Source organism: Delphinus delphis, chromosome X (assembly GCF_949987515.2).
Source record: "Delphinus delphis chromosome X, mDelDel1.2, whole genome shotgun sequence".
In the NCBI taxonomy this organism is placed as follows: domain Eukaryota; kingdom Metazoa; phylum Chordata; class Mammalia; order Artiodactyla; family Delphinidae; genus Delphinus; species Delphinus delphis.
This window is the reverse complement of record NC_082704.1, coordinates 66,892,654-66,908,526: the sequence shown is the minus strand read 5'-3', so window position 1 is coordinate 66,908,526 and position 15,873 is coordinate 66,892,654. Positions and strand designations below refer to the sequence as shown.

General features: G+C 40.8%; 2 protein-coding genes and 1 non-coding gene across 6 annotated transcripts in view; 1 reads left to right on the top strand and 2 right to left on the bottom strand.

Annotated features, from left to right (window-relative positions):
- HDAC8 (histone deacetylase 8) overlaps nt 1–5,721 on the bottom strand; it is a 241,375-nt gene extending 235,654 nt beyond the window's left edge. Inside the window, exons 1-3 of one of the 2 annotated variants that reach the window (XM_060001780.1) lie at nt 5,310–5,721; nt 4,737–4,789; nt 2,044–2,174 (exon numbers count right to left, since the gene is read on the bottom strand). In XM_060001780.1, the coding sequence (XP_059857763.1) occupies nt 2,044–2,174; nt 4,737–4,789; nt 5,310–5,534 (409 nt within the window). In that variant the 5' untranslated portion in view covers nt 5,535–5,721. The remainder of the gene's footprint in view (nt 1–2,043; nt 2,175–4,736; nt 4,790–5,309) is intronic. The other variant, XM_060001779.1, reaches the window with a different exon arrangement.
- Nucleotides 3,179–3,282, top strand: LOC132419143 (U6 spliceosomal RNA). Its single transcript, XR_009518146.1, has one exon. It is a non-coding gene; the product is annotated as a U6 spliceosomal RNA (small nuclear RNA).
- A 5,109-nt stretch (nt 5,722–10,830) lies between the features above and the next one.
- The window catches only part of PHKA1 (phosphorylase kinase regulatory subunit alpha 1), a 131,135-nt gene continuing 126,092 nt past the window's right edge, over nt 10,831–15,873 (bottom strand). For all 3 annotated transcript variants that reach the window (XM_060002654.1, XM_060002655.1, XM_060002656.1), the window contains 2 exons: nt 14,646–14,846; nt 10,831–13,439 (listed from right to left, as the gene is read on the bottom strand). In XM_060002654.1, coding sequence (XP_059858637.1) covers nt 13,266–13,439; nt 14,646–14,846 — 375 coding nt within the window. In that variant the 3' untranslated portion in view covers nt 10,831–13,265. The remainder of the gene's footprint in view (nt 13,440–14,645; nt 14,847–15,873) is intronic.

Below are 15,873 nucleotides of genomic sequence, written 5' to 3'. Positions count from 1 at the left end.
GATTTTTTTTCAGCAGTAAATACTACAGTACTACACCATTAGCAGTAGGTTGAATCCGCGGATGCGCAACTGCAGATGTGGAGGGCTAACTATAAGTTATACTCAGGTTTTCGACTGCACGGAGGGTGGGTGCCCCTAACCCATGCGCTGTTTAAGGATCAACTGTATTTCTTCCCAGTTTGTGGCAGAGTTCCTAAAATTCTTGGAATTCCTAAATGATGAGTTATAGATGTGTCTTGGTTGTATTAATGAGATAACTTGTGGACCACATCTAAGGATGGGGGTTGGTTGCCAGTAGAATTATGAGGGTTGGAACTATCAGTTCCATCCCCCTGACCTCCTGTGTGAGGCCAGAGGAACTGGTGATTGAGTTTGTAAAAAATGAATAAACAGAAACTTAAATTAAATAGTCAGGAGACCAGAAGGGGGCGCTCTCACACCCTGAAACAATAACCAAGTTTAACAAGAAGAAAGACTTTTCTTTCCTGGCAAGGACTCAATGAAAAAGCCATGGACTCTTTTTTTTTTTTTTAAACCATAGCTCTCCCAAGTTCCTTTCCCTCTCTGTAAAAGTGTTCTCCTTCCCTTGCCATGGCTTGCCATGGTTGCAGACCCCAAATTGCAATTCTCTGCTGATCCCAAACAAACCCATCTTTGATGGAGAAATATCTGGCAGCCTACTTGTTTAGGTCAACAAGCTTAATCACCAATTGGCCAATGACTTAATCATTCATGCCTATGTAATGAAGCCTCCATAAAAACCCCAAAGGAGAGGGTTTGGAGAGCTTCTGGGTTCGTGAACACGTAGAGATTTGGGGAGAGTGGCACACCTGGAGAGGGCATGGAAACTCCATGCCCTTTCCCCATACATTGCCTTTATGCACCTCTTCCATCTGGCTGTTCCTGAGTTATATCCTTTAATGATTAACTGGTAATCTAGTGAATATATGGGTTTCCTGGGTTCTGTGAGCCGCTCTAGCAAATTAATTAAATTCGAGGGGGTCATGGGAATTTCTGATTTATAGAGAGTTGGTCAGAAGTACAGGTAACAACTTGGACTTGTGCTTGGCATTCTGAGTTGGTGAGGTTGCTAGAACCTCCAATTTGCAGCCTGTCAGCCAGAGCACAGGTAACAGCTTGGGTTTGCAACTGATGTCTGATGTGGAGAGAAGTCTTGTGGGACTGAGCACTTCACCTGTGGAATCTGATGCTCTCTCCGGGTAGAGAGTATCAGAACTGAGTTGAATTGTAGGACACCAAGCTGGTGTCCTGAGCATTGTTTGGTGGTGTGGGGGGAAATTCCCCCCCTCCACACATTGGAATTGGGTCCAGTACCCTATTAGGAGGAGTAGATTGAGGTATGACAACAACATACCCTACCAGAAAGCTACTGTGCTAACACCAGCTCCAAAATGAGAGCTAAACACCTTCAATGTCGGGGAAGGAATTATTCAGTATTACAGCTAGAAAGACTAAACCTTGAAGATTAACTAGTCACATCCTATAGATGGAGAAACTGAGGACTGAGAGGTGATATGTCATATCTGTGATGACACAGAGCCAGGTCTGGGACCCCCTGGTGTCTTAAGCCCGCACCCCCGCCCTATACACATACCTCCAGTCCAGTGTTCTTCTATTAAATCATGTTGTTTCTCTAGACTATCCTATTGGCCACTTATGGCTTTTAAAAATGCAGCTGTTTAATGAGAGATAAGGCATCAAACTTAGCAAGAATATAAATATACACTGAAGTTAAAATATAAGGTCACAGGACAGTTAAATCAGTGTACATACAGCCAGACCCAATCTGGGCACTGCTATTAGGGCGCCAAGCAACTGAAAGGTTTTCCTCCATTTGATCCAGCATTAATTTTGCTCAATTCATATTGGAGTGTGGTTAAAGGAAGATTAATATTGTGGTTAACACATTAGTTGTTAATTTAAAAGTATTAAAGACCATCATGCAAGTTATAAAAGATTAAGTAGTTATGATCTATAGATGGAGGTCATCTATCTCCCATCATTGCCTAGTAATGACTTTACCTAGTCCATATTCTATGGAGTCTGGATGATCATCATCTCCTTCCTGGCTGACCTTCTGGAGATGCTGCAGATAGGCATCGGTGTGGAAAGTGGCCATCTCCTCCATGGAGGCCACTTTGGGCTTAACTATCCTAATAATAACAGGGAACAAAGAAAGGTGAGTGAGTCAGATCCAGAGTATGCCAGAACCTGGAAGCAGGAGCCAGCAGTTGGAGTGAAAATACAACTTCCAGCTTCTGGTTCCAGGAGGCTGAAGCAATAAACACGTTCTGTTCCTCCACTGCAATACAGTCTTCATTTCCTCACATCTACATGTTGACTCCATTAAAAAGGGGTGAGAGGATAGATATCTCCCTTGAGTTTATAGGCAGGTTAAAAAAAAGAGTTATTATATTTAAGTTAAATAATCAGGTATTAGACAAATTTTGCTCTGTGAGTTACAACTTTCATGACAAACCAGTAGGAAGAGATATTTTCATTTGAATCAGTTTTCCTAATTGGGCAAATACAATCCTTTCAACTACATTTTTACTTTAATAGGCAGCTGTATTGTCATGAATTTTGAATTTGGAGTCAGAGAACTGGCTTCCCGTCCTAATTACCAGCTCTATAACCTCAGATAAGCTGACTGTTCTGTAGTTCAGTTTCCTCATCTGTAAAGTGGGGATATCTTATGGGACTTAGGTGAAGATTAAATGATAACATACATGAAAATGCCTTGTGGATAACTGTCATTATTATTAATATTAAAGGATTAAAAAATAGGCAACCAAAAAATGTGAAAGTTTCTATAATTGGTCCCTCACATCTGCCTCTGAGAGGAAGGAGAGAAGGAGCAAACAGGCTAGAACTGGGCTTTGCTCAGAAGCTCTCAACCCACTGTTCACAAGAAGTGAAAATAGGAGTGACGGAGAGAATACAGGGTGCTAACCTAACAACAGGACTTAACCACCTCTAACTTCTAGCTGCCTAGTCCCCATATCCTCTTCCTGACTCTGCCACTGCCACTACTGCTCTCTAGCCCTCACCACTCAAAGGGGGGTCTATGGACCAGCAGCAGCATCACCTGGGAGCTTGTTAGAAAGGCAGAATTTCAGCCTCCCCTCAGACCTACTGAATCAGAATTTGTACTTCAGTGCTCACTTCAGCAGCAGATATACTAAAATTGGAATGATACAGAGATTAGCAAGGCCCCTATGCAAGGATGACACTCAAATTTGTGAAACATTCCATATATTTTGGATTGGGAGTTTGGGCTTAGCAGATGCAAACTATTATATAGAAAATGGAAAGAGAACAAGGTCCTATTGTATAGCACAGGGAACTATATTCCATATCCTGTGATAAACCATAATGGAAAAGAATATGAAAAAGAATATATATATATATCACTTTGCTGTACACCAAAAACTAAACAACATTGTAAATCAACTATACAATTAAAAAAAAAGAATCTGTATTTTAACAAGGTAATTCATATGCACATTCAAGTTTAAAACGCATGACCCAGGCCACAGGGAGGCATTAGTGTTTTTTTTGTTTGCTGAAGGGGAACATGCCCATGAGTTTCTCCTGAATTAATATGGTTATACAGGCTACTACCATCACCAAGCAAGCTCAGCCTCAAAAAGTAAATATATATAGCTAAGATCCAAGGAGTCTTGCTCCTTCTTCAAGAAAACATGTCTACACCCTCAGAAGTGATAACTCTGCCCATTAAAATAAAAATTTTACAGTTTCTTGTACCATGTTTCCCGGCCCTAATTGCTCCCTCTTTTAATACCCTTCCTCTTCCTTAACAAATCCTTACTGAGAGCCTCCCTACTTAACAGCAAGGAAATTAGACAGTTTTGCTTTGCTTTGATTTCTTGTTTGTCAAAGTAATTTTTTGAACTGTTAAATAACTTTAATGGAAAGCATGTAGTTTTTCTGTTTACCAAACCTATGGGTTAAAAAATGGTTGAAAAACATTCATAAAGAAGATACTCAATAAATGATTTTGTTAATAATAAGGATAAAATTTACACTACCTTCTGGGAGATAAATGAAGCATATCACACTAGCCAGCATAGACAGATGTTCACCCAATTGGCCAGAAAATGTCACAAATAATCCTACAAGTGTCAGGGTTCTAATATTTACTCTTATAACAACAAACAGCAACTTCATTTTTTTGTTTTTTTTTAAAGAAGCACTTAGCTCTGTGCTGAGTTATGGCCTTGGCTCCAGGAGTTTCCTTTGGTCTTGACTGTCTCCAGGCTCATCATTAAAGTTTGGTGGTGGTAATGGTGTATCTAAAAGTCTTAAGTTGAACCCATACTCTCAGAGCTGGCTTAGGAAAGACAAAAAACAAACAACCCCAAAACCAGAACACCTCCCAGCTGAACATCTTTTTTTCTATCAGATAGGTTTTAGTACCCAAAAGTACTCACCCCGAAACCTCCACAAAACACCTATCCCTAGGATACTTCCCTCCCAGCAATAAAGTCCTATTTCTTAACTGCTTCATGTACTTTTTTCGAGTTTTCTTAATTCTTCAAGAGCTTTTACTAGGTTACAGGCAGATTACCAACACTGTGAATCACAAAAAACTTTTAAAAAAGGACCATTCTCTCCCTAATTAGCCCCACTGTGAAGCAGGAAGTTAAGGCTATGAACACCTGGGTTCAGGGCTCTGTTCAAGCACAACTTACCTCATTTGCTTATGCAGTGCATATGCTTCAATCAAGGAATGTACCATACTGGCCTAAAAACATCAGCAAAAAAGGAAGAAAAAAAAGGCAGAAAATAGTCTCAAATGTTTAATTCAGAGAAATTCCATCGACTTCATCATCCTGAACAAAGGAACTAACTTTTAACTCCCCTCCCTTTTTACTTAACAGTTACAAAGCACTTTAGACAATACAAAGTATCTAAATCGCTAAGGAGCAAGCTATCGGGCCTTACGGAGGTGTTGGAACACTTTTCTCCTGCAGCTTCTTCTCCACTTCGGGGATCCCTGGCAGTAGAGACACCATCCCCTCCATGCCATCCCTTCCCCCTCCCCCGCACCTCCACCCCACCCCCACCTGTCCGTTGGACGCCCCGCTGCGCTCTCAGGAAACTCTCTAAGGGAACACTTCCTCCATCACCTGGTACAGCCGCCCAAATTTCTGCTGAAGATTTCCCCCAGCCCTGTATCCTCTTCGCTTCCTAATGCCCTCCCGTCCACCGGCCCCCCACCCACACCCCCAAAACCCACGGTCTTTCATCCCAACCTTTCTTACCCGTTTGGGGACTTTGGCCAGGGAGTCGCACATGCTAACATACTCGGGGCTGTAAATGTAAACCGGGGGCAGCGACTGCCCACCGTCCGCCGGTTCCTCCGGCTCCTCCATCTTCCACTTACAGCCGTTCCGGAGCCACCGTCCGGATCCGGCTTTTTTCGGACTCAGCCCGGGCTCCGGTTCCTGCTCCTCTGATCGGCCGCAGCGGTGCTCCCTGGTCAACATTCCCTCCTAGTTTCGAGATCGCCGGTGACACTGTCCCTGCTCCCCATCCAATTGAAGAAATGCATGGGCCTTGTCAGGCCAGAACCCCTACATTTAGTGACTACAGTTCAAAAACGGAGGTCGGCAGATATAAAAGCCCAAATAGCTGCCAATTAGGATCGATATTTTATAGCACAAATAAGCACAGTCAAAACTAACCATTGTTGCCCTACGGGGCCATTTGAGATGAAGTCAGACCAGCTTCAGAGCATGCTGGGAGATGTAGTTTCGAGGGATTTGAGTAGCGGAAGAGTCAGGGCTAATTACTAAAATAGCCGCGAATTTGAGTTTTAGCGCTAAAAAAAAAAAATGGATCACCGTCAACGCTTTATGAATTGTCTCAATCTGCAAACACACCCATATAAATATCTAAAGACAGACACAGTGTGGCCACTAAGAGCCCAGCACCACCCAACACATCAGACGGGCTCTTTTTGGTGGGGGATTAATTAATGGTACAAACTGTTTGAAAAGTTTACACAGTCAATTCTGTGCTGCAACTTAGTTCACTGCTTTTCATCATTAACTATCCATGTCCATATAAGAGTTTAACAATCTCAATAATTCACTCTGGCAAAGCTGGTACCACTTTCCCAAGACGCTGGCTGGTACTCTGTAAATTGCTTCGTAGATTCCAGTCAAGCAATGATGTCAAATCACTCCTTGAAAATTCACTTGGAGTTAAGTGTGTAAGCAGATACTTTCAGTGATGTTTGGAAACTGCAGCTCTTCTTCCTTCCCTCCTTTTTTTCTCTGCAGCTATACAAGAGTTAGGGAAATATTTTAGGTTTAGTGTGAGGGTTCACATTAAAGAGTATCCTGGAGCAGTTTTAGAATTACCATCAGTATTTCCAGGTTCCTGGGGGCCCCTATGATCTGACACAAACTAGCCAATGCCCAAGGCCCCAACTCTCACATCAACATGAATTAACCTCTCAGACAATCCAATATTCTAGTTTGCTTTTTTCCCCTACTCTTTAAACATTTATGGAGTATTGTGATATGCACTTGGATATACTATCTCATTTCATCCTTGCAACAGTCCTATAAAGGAGGTTGTAATACACCCATTTTACAGATGCAGTTTAGAGAAAGTAACTGTTCAAAGTCATACACACAAACAGAAAAGCAGGAATTCAAAACCAGGTCTGCCTGACACCGAAGTTTTTGAACATTCCCTTTACTATATAAACTTGATTCCTCCAGGATGACTTTGTGTTAAATCTAACCTTGTTCAACCCTCCATTTAGTATCTCCTCAATACTTAGTATTCTGGATTTTTTTCTTCTCCTGCGATGTGCTTCTTTAGCTAGAATGTAAGCTCTCATGCTCCTTTTGTATCTTCCCATAGCAATTAGCTCAAAGTTCTGCCATCATTCAATCATTCATCAAACTTTATCTGACATCAACTAAGTGTACAGTACAGCTGAGGATTCAATCCTCAAGATGAATTACAGTCTGATCTCTGCTCTCAGGGAATTTGCATTCTTGTAGATGAGACGGATACACAAGAAGCAGAGTCAGATAATGAATGTAGGATGCTTGTTTAATAACTAAGCATTAAGTACTTAATAACTGGTACTTAGTAAATGGCAACTAGGGTTCTTATTCAGTGACATCTGAGAGGGTCCTAGTGGATAGATGGGATTTTACCTGGTGAAGAAGGGAGCCAGGGGAGGGCATGCTGACTAGAATCAACAGCATAAGCAAAAACAAAAAGGAGAACATTTCTAGGCTAGTTTAGTTGAAGGGGCTGGCTCATGAAGTGTTTTGAATACTAGACTAAAGAGAATAGACTTCACCCTGTGGGAAATGGGGAGACATATAAACAGAAATCTTAAAATAAAAGATTTCTACAGCAGTAGTGTGTAGGGAAGATTAACTATTGAAAGACTACAAGCAGTGAGAGTGCTGCAATGGATCAGATAAGAAATAATGATCATTTATGGTTTTGTTTTGTTTTTTTGTTCTTTTGGCTGTGCCGCGTGGCATGCGGGATCCCGACCAGGGTTAGAACTCGTGCCCCCTGCAGTGGAAGCATGGAGTCCTAACCACTGGACCGCCAGGGAATTCCAAAGCAATGATGATTTAAACTAGGGTAGGGACAATGGAAACAGAGAGGGAGAAACAATGCACAGGGTAGGTTCAACAGGACTTCCTTACTACTAGTACTTGAATATTGGTGAGAGCAGATGGAGAAGTTATTGAAAATTCTTAAAGTCTGTGTGAAGAGAAGGCCAGCAGTATCAATATAAGGAAGAGGGAAATGAGAAGGAAGAACTCAGAGGGTAGGGCAGGTGCTTAACCCAGTTTATTTCCCCACATAGATAAGAGATAGCTAAAGTCATAACAGTGGGTGAGATAGTCAAGGGAACATGGCTGTCTCCACTGCGATGTCTAATCATATCTAACTTAACATTTTCAAACCAAACTCCTGATTTTCCTATCCAAGTCTTTGCCACCCCTTCCCCATCTTTCATAGCTCAGTAGAGATACCAAAGTCTATCCAGTTGCCTAAGCCAGAAACCTGGGAGTTATTTGTATTCCCTCCTTTTCTTTCACTCCCAAATCTAATCCATCAATTTCCATTGGTTTCACCTCGAAGACGTGTCTTAACTACCTCCACTTCTCTCCTCTGCACTGCCGCCACCCCAGTCCTGGCACTGTCATCTCTCACTTGGACTTCCTGCAATACCTAGCTGGCTTCTACTTCCACTCTTGTTGACTTACAATCCATTCTTTTTGTAGCCGCAGAGTGAGCTTCTTAAAAAATGTAAATCAGATCATGTCACTTTTTAAAACCTGCCCCACGCCATGGTGAGAATCTTTGAGCTAGGAAGAAGAGAGTGATTTGGGAGAATGCCGTTTGTGGGAGTTGGGAGAGAAAGATGCCAAAAAGGAGACAAAAAAGTAATAGTTGGGTGAGAACTGGTACAGTTTCACAGAAATCAAGAGATGAGAGGGTTACAAGAAGGGAGAGGTAGTAACAATGTCATGTATTGCAAAAGGGTCAGAAACCCCTTTTGCCATTAGGAGTTCACTGGTGCTCTATGAAAAACACACGAGGCAAGGGAGGAAGCCAGATTGCAAGGGGTTAATGAGTGAAGCCAATGCTGTCAAGTGTAACTTCCTTTTTGAAGAAATTTGATTGTGAAAGGAAGGAATTATTATAGTATATCAACCTAGGGGGATGTCAGAGCCCAGGAATATTTTTTTAGAATAAGAGAGAAATGCACATGTTTACAGAGGGGAAGGAGTCTATGGGGCTGTAGGAGTTGACTAAAAGGTGAGATCATGACAAGTTGGCAATATAAGGAGGAAACAGGACTTGTCTAGGGCTTTTCATGGATAGACAGTGGAGAAGGAGGGCAGGATACAGACTGGCCAACTGAGACTCTAAAGTCTGGACTCTGATGTGAAAATTGATTTTTCCATGTGTTCTTTCAGTTCTAGCAACAGGTAGCTGAACACTTCAACATGGGGAGCATTGCTTTTAAACTGGAAACAGTATCCTCATTTGGCATACAATGTGGCAAGATGATTCAACTATGGAAAAAGATAAATTGTTGCACAAGGATCTGCAACAGCAAATCCCACAGGGAGGCTGCACCCTTATTCATGATTAAGATAGAGCACAAACCATGCCACAGGTCCCAACCTCAACTTTCCACAAGCTTAATACCCATACTATCCTTAACTTGGGAAGAAAACCTTTCTCAAAGCACCAGATTTGCAGTCAGAGGACTTGAAGTCAGAGGAAATAGGTTGAATCTTGGCTCCAAAGTTTACTAGTGTGGTGACCCTGGACAAGTTCTTGGCCTCACTTTCCTTAGCCATTTTTGCTAAAGGTAGTTTTTGAACCAGCAAGGTCAGGATGGGCTATGCCACTTCTTTTGATGATCTCCTCTGCCTTCACTTGCTGGCAGAAGCAGGCAGAAGGGAAAGCAAACACATTAAGAAGTCACCACCCCTCTGGCCACCTTCTTTGTGCATTTTACAATATGCCCACTGATATCTCAACTGTAGTGAACCAACTGACCCTTGTTTTCACACCACTTCCTAATGTCTTTTCCTTGGAGAGTGTCATTGTTGAGAATGTGAACTCTATAGAGTCAAACTGCTTGAGCTCAGATCCAAGCTCTACCACTTCCTGGCTGTCTGATTTTCAACAATTTGCTTATAATGCTTAGCGCCTCAGTTCCCTCATATGGAAGATGGGGATGACAACAGTAATTAACTCACATGGTGACTGTGAAAACAGAATAAGATGGTCATACCAAGTGCCTGTATAACAATGTCTGGCATTTGGTAAGCACTCAAATATTGATTATCATTTAAGAGCTATTATGCCAAATATTCCTCAATTTGGGGGAAAGTCTCCACCCCATTGCTATCCTCACCCACATACCGTTACTGCAAGAGTACTGTTACTGGTTTGAGAACAGGTCCTTTGCTTTTAGGCCTAGCCTTAAAAGAAATCGGACTTCTGCTAAATAGAGGGTGACCATACCATCCAAACTGGGACACTTTTGAGTGACAGAGAGTGCTATTAATAATTATGCCAGGACAACAGGCATAAACGGGGACTGTCCTGGGCAAACCAAGACCTAAGGTCACTCAAGTTTAATAGGAAATGAAGACTAAGTGTGGAAGACACTATATTTATCTCCATTGCATTAGTACAGGTACTAGGTATTTGGTAAGTAGAAAAGGGTCAGAGTAAGAATAACTTTGGACCCATCAGCTGCATAAAATTCTCAGAATGTAGTATAACCTAATTAACCAGGATGGGACTGCAGAGACTGTTCATCCTTGCTGGATAAACCCTCTCTTGTTACACAAAAGGCTAATGAGTAGTTGAACAAGATTCTGCCGAATAGTTATAACACTTAGGAGAACGAACTGTTTTTAGGTACCCTCCAGTTGTGCAGGAGCACCACCTGCAAACAATTTTAATGCTGACCAAAAATCAGTCTTATTCATTCATCAGAACAGGCTCCCAACAGATGTCAATAAGCTAGTTGGAATTCAGTGAGCCTAGTTTGAGCAGTCATGCACTCGAATGATAAAACTGCATTTCTTTACATATATTACATACCATATTATATAATGAATAATATATGATTTATGTATTAATATTATTCTACTTTGACCCAATTATGAACTTTGACTGTACCGCATAATTAGAGTATGTAAAATAGAGCCATGAAATAAACTCCAATCACAGAAACACATATAAAGTTTTGCACATTGGCACCAGACATGATTTAATTGGAAATTCTAATTTTTTATTCTGTTTTCAAAACATAAGTGCTTAAAAAGTGTCCAATGTGTTTTTTAGTACCACATGCTTAAAATGAACAAAATATGAATCAAGTTTTCTAAACAGTTGCTTTAAAAGTGAAGTAGCTGTGTGTGGGAAGCATAGTGATAGATAACTTCATAAACCCAGAGAAATGTAGCCATCAGGGTCAGTTCAGGTAAATTTGTGTGGGAGGGAGTGGTGGCTTTCAACTGTGCCACTCCAGATGTACTCTCTGTGGCTGGGGTACACTTGCAGCCAGTGAAAAGACAGTTTCAGAACAGGGTGTAAATTTTCTTTATATGTGACCAGAAAATCACGTAATCAGAAAGCTACTTACTGTGTGTTTCCATTTCCTATAAGAGAGGTACTGAAAAGTTTGGCCATCCTTTCTTTGTTTCCACTATCTGTTTTCTATCACCCTACTATGCTCATTTATTCATGTGTACTCATAATATTGTCACTGGTTCTGTTACAATTATTTAGAGAATCCCCCATCCCCATTCTTGGAGAAAAACCTGAAAAAATCTGAAGGAAAACAGGGGATTGAAGTAGGAGGTTATCTGAGTATAAACAGGGAAATTAGTAGAGTCTTAACAGGAGAAGGAAAATGCTATGGACTGAATGTTCGCATCCCTCCAAAATTCATATCTTGAAGCCTTAATCCCCAATGTGAAAGTATTTGGAGGTGGGAGCCTTTGGGAGATAATCAGGTAGAGTCCCCATGGTAGGATTAGTGCCCTGAGAAAAAGAGGAAGAGCCGAGAGCTCACTCTCTCTGTGCCATGTAAGGATACAGCAAGAAGGCAGCTATCTACAAACCAGAAAGAGGGCCGTCACCAGACACTGAATCTGCTGGTACTTTGATCTTGTATCTCTCAGCCTTCAGAACTGTGAGAAATAAATGTTTGCTGTTTAAGCTACCCTGTCTATGGTATTTTGTTATAGTGGTCTGGAACTAAGACAGAAAGTTAGGAGAAACATTCTTCAACTGGCTACCTAAACATGAGACTAGGAAAGAGGACTCAAGGAATCCTCCACTATCTTTTGCATATCAGCCTGAGGCCATAGTCACACCCCTCTCCCACACACAACACTCATATTTACATACTTAACTCAGTTTGTCAAATGTAGATAAAGACAGATATACAGACATGTCAAAACTACTTAACATTCAGAAAAATTCCCACGTGTGCTTAGACACACATACAAATGCAGGTGTTTACGAGAGACAGATACATGCCTGCAGATATCAAGATATACATAGATATGAACACAGAGAATCAGGAAGTAAAAATGTAAATGAATGAGTTTAAAAGTAGATAGGAGGGCAGGGAGTTGGAGGGGGTGGATGCTATAGAGAGTGAATAGGTGAGTGAGACGGAGACCAGGTGAGCACAAAGAAAGAGTGCTCAGTAAAGCAGCTATAGACTGGACTGCTATATGCCTGTTCGCCAAAGACAGAGGCTTCAATTATTCTCTGTGTTGTATGCTGGCCCACTCTTCAGAGCCATGGATTAGTGTACAAGGCTCTCTTCAGGGCACTAACCCATCTCTAATTCCTTCTCTGTTTCCTAGGTGTAAGACTCTACCCAGACATCTTCTCTTCTGCCCCCCTCCTTTCTGGAATTGGGATCCTGGCTCCATTTCTCTGGGTTATTCTACATTTTCTACTACAAATACATCTTTGAGTACCAGCAATCTTCATAAAATGTGATTTTAAGTGTTAATACTGAAATCCTTAAATATGCACACTGCACTTGCATTTTTTTGATATTTCACCAAAGGGAGAGTAAGAATTATGTGTGCCGATATAGAGAAGGCAAAAGCAGAGACAGTAAGTTCTGCACAGAAAGGAGTTCATCATTCAGTGTGAGGCAGCATGTGAGTAAAGAAGAAAACCATGATCTGGTACTCTTTTCCCAAGAAAAGGCACTTAGGATAGACATTTCCAATTTATAGCAGCATAAAGTCCAACAATTTAGGGTTTACTCACTTGAAATAATGTTCCAAAGCACCCACTACTCGTTCACACAATGAACCAAACATAAGAAAAATCAAACTTTAGGAATAAGTTATTATTAACACCTGCTCCCCAAACAGGAGTTAGAAAACTAAGGTTGTAACAGATCTAGAGAATAAAAACACATGCAAACTTTTATGAACCATGAAAGAATTAAGGCACTGAAAAGCCTGGGTGAGCAGATGCCTCCAGGCAAGGGTTCACGTCTTCTACACCAGTTAGTTTATCAGAAAAGTTCGCTCTTCTTGGGAGGGATGGGTTGGAAAGGGGCACGGTCGGGAGTGATCAGGCCATCACATTTCAGTTCCATGCACAATGAGGCAGGAGCCAGCTGTCAAAAGGCTCCCAGCAGCCAGGGCCTAGAGACCTCACTGCATGGCACAGATGCTGTGAGGCAGGAACTCCTGCACGTAGGTGGCAGCTGCCTTGGAGAGGTAGGTCATGGTGCCAAACCTGCCACTGGGTGCACTGTCATACAGAAGAGTACAGATGCCAGATGCAGGATCCTTGGCCAACATGATATCATCTGCGCCGAGGGTTTTCTGTTTGGTTTTTAAGGGTGGGAGAACACAGGGGAAAGGAAAAATTACTAATCCTACTAATTAAAGTCCTGATTAGAATAACTCAGAGCCTCCTCCCCATCACCAACTAGTTGGATCTTAGGCTGTTTAGACAGGAAGGGATCAGGGTTATGCACAAAATGGTGACTATGAGTTTCTATATATGTATTTTTCACTAGATCCTAAAATCACATGAAATTATTTTTAAAGCATTAATTGTTTTGAATTTTTGAAAGTTAAATATAATAGGTAATTACAATTGTGTTTGTTAAAGAGTCAAATGTTAATACTTACAAATCACCCTAGAGGGACTTTGGTCTGAATCCTTCTAGTACCACTGATTTCAGCATGTATTATTTTATCTTGCATTTCATCATTATTTCTTTCTAAGTCGACTTAATTCAAATAGACCTCAAGCTTTCCAATCTAGAGTCTATGCCTAAAAGGGATCACATTTTCTGCTACAACGAACTAAGAGCAATCAGAATATTTAAAATTAGGACTGTCCTAGAAAATCCTTGAAAAGTCCTAGAGAAACTTTTAATTTCCTTTGCATTCCCCCCCAGGGCCTAATAGAATGAAACACTGATTACATGTTTTGGAGACTGTTCTATTAACAGCAGTGCATGTCCTTCACTTTATGTGGTCCTACTCTTAATCTAAGAAATATTTGGAAAGCTTTCAATAGTTTGCATTTTTAAAATGTGCTTTATTTCCTGGAATAAGATTTATTAAGAAAATAAGGAAATGTAGAATTAAAAGTTTCACTTTAATATTTTCCTACAGGTAAGAGAGAAAAGCAAAACCAAAACAAAACCAAAATCAAATCTTCTCTTTTCCTTAATAGTCCAGAAAGGATATACTACCCAATAGTTTCTTATTAAGTCCTTATCGCTACGAAAAGTAGTGTGATAAAAGTAGTCTGAAATATGACGAAAAGCATAAAAGTCTCCTGAGTTCCAGGCAACTTTACCATGTAACACAACCACAAAACTCATGGTAAAAGACAGAGGTCATCCCACAGCTTACTTCTTTTACAGATAGAGCTCAGAGCCACTACAAAGGGGGCCTAGAAAAGAGCTATGAGGAAGAGGACACAAGAAAGTGACCTTGGCTTCTTGAAGAGCTCTGAATGCAGTCAGGTTAGTATCAGACATTCCTCTTTGAGAAAACAACAGGTTTGCCTACCTGTTCTTGAAGAAACAAGTCATTGGCAATATGCACTATTTTTTCCACAGCAATGATGCTTCCAATACTATGAATTTCAATGTCTGACATCATGGTGAGGACAAGGATGGCTTCAACCAGAAGCTGGCGGTACTCCGGCTGAGGTACACGATTCAGGACAGACTCCACGTGAACAGAGAATTTAATCTCACCTGGAGTCATCTGTGATAGAGAAGAATAAAATCACTTCCTAAGAGCCCATCATGCAGGAGACATCAATTACCTATTCTGAAAGGCAGAAGAAATACTGTAGCCAAGAGTACTGCTTCAGTCTCCTTTAATATAATTGAGTGAGTACATAGGTTCAATCTTGTTTTTGAAGGCAATCTGGCAAGCATAACAAGAGTCATAAAAGTATCAATGCCCTCTAATCCATAATCCTCCTTCTGGAAGTTCATCCTAAGGAAATAATTCAAGAGAGGAGAAAAGCCCTATGTGCAAGAGTGTTTTATAGCAGCATTAGTCACAAGTGGAAAACTAGAAGTAATCTAAACATGGGAATGGTTGTGTAAATAATGGCATATCATGGTACAGCAACTTCATGAGTTTCTATAGAATCATTAAAAGAATAAATAAGATGACTGTGGATAAAGGAAAAATCTAAGTAGAAACTAAAATTGTATATACGTGATGATGAGAATTATGTAAAATATTTATATACTGTTAGATTAAAAAGGGCATGAAGAAATATGAAGTTATTTTAGGGTGAAGGGGATTGAGGGCTAATTTTTGGTAAAACTGTATTAAGTATATACTTTAGGGTGGCAATGTAGATTTGAAGTCTAAAGACCTGGGTTCAAGTCCTGTCTTTGTCAGTTACTGGTTCTATGACCTTGGACAATTCACTTCTCTAAATTTGTATGCTTATCTGTGAACTAGGAACTACAATCCCTTCCTTAGCTATCTCACATAGTTGTGCTGAAGATCAAATTAAAGACTGTGTAAAGGTGTTTTGGAGACTCTTAAAGGTACATTCAGGTATGTATTATTATTAATTCTGTTAACATTTCAATCTTGCTTAAAGGCAGAGAGAAGACCAAGAGAGGACACAGTGTTCTTTACTAGGGAAGAGGCTTCTAGGAAGGAGTGGAGCCCTGAAACACAGCATTAACTTTCTGTACCCACCCTTGCAGCCATGATCTACAAAAACTCCAGAGTTTTTGAGAATTTTCTACTATCCAGTCTTACT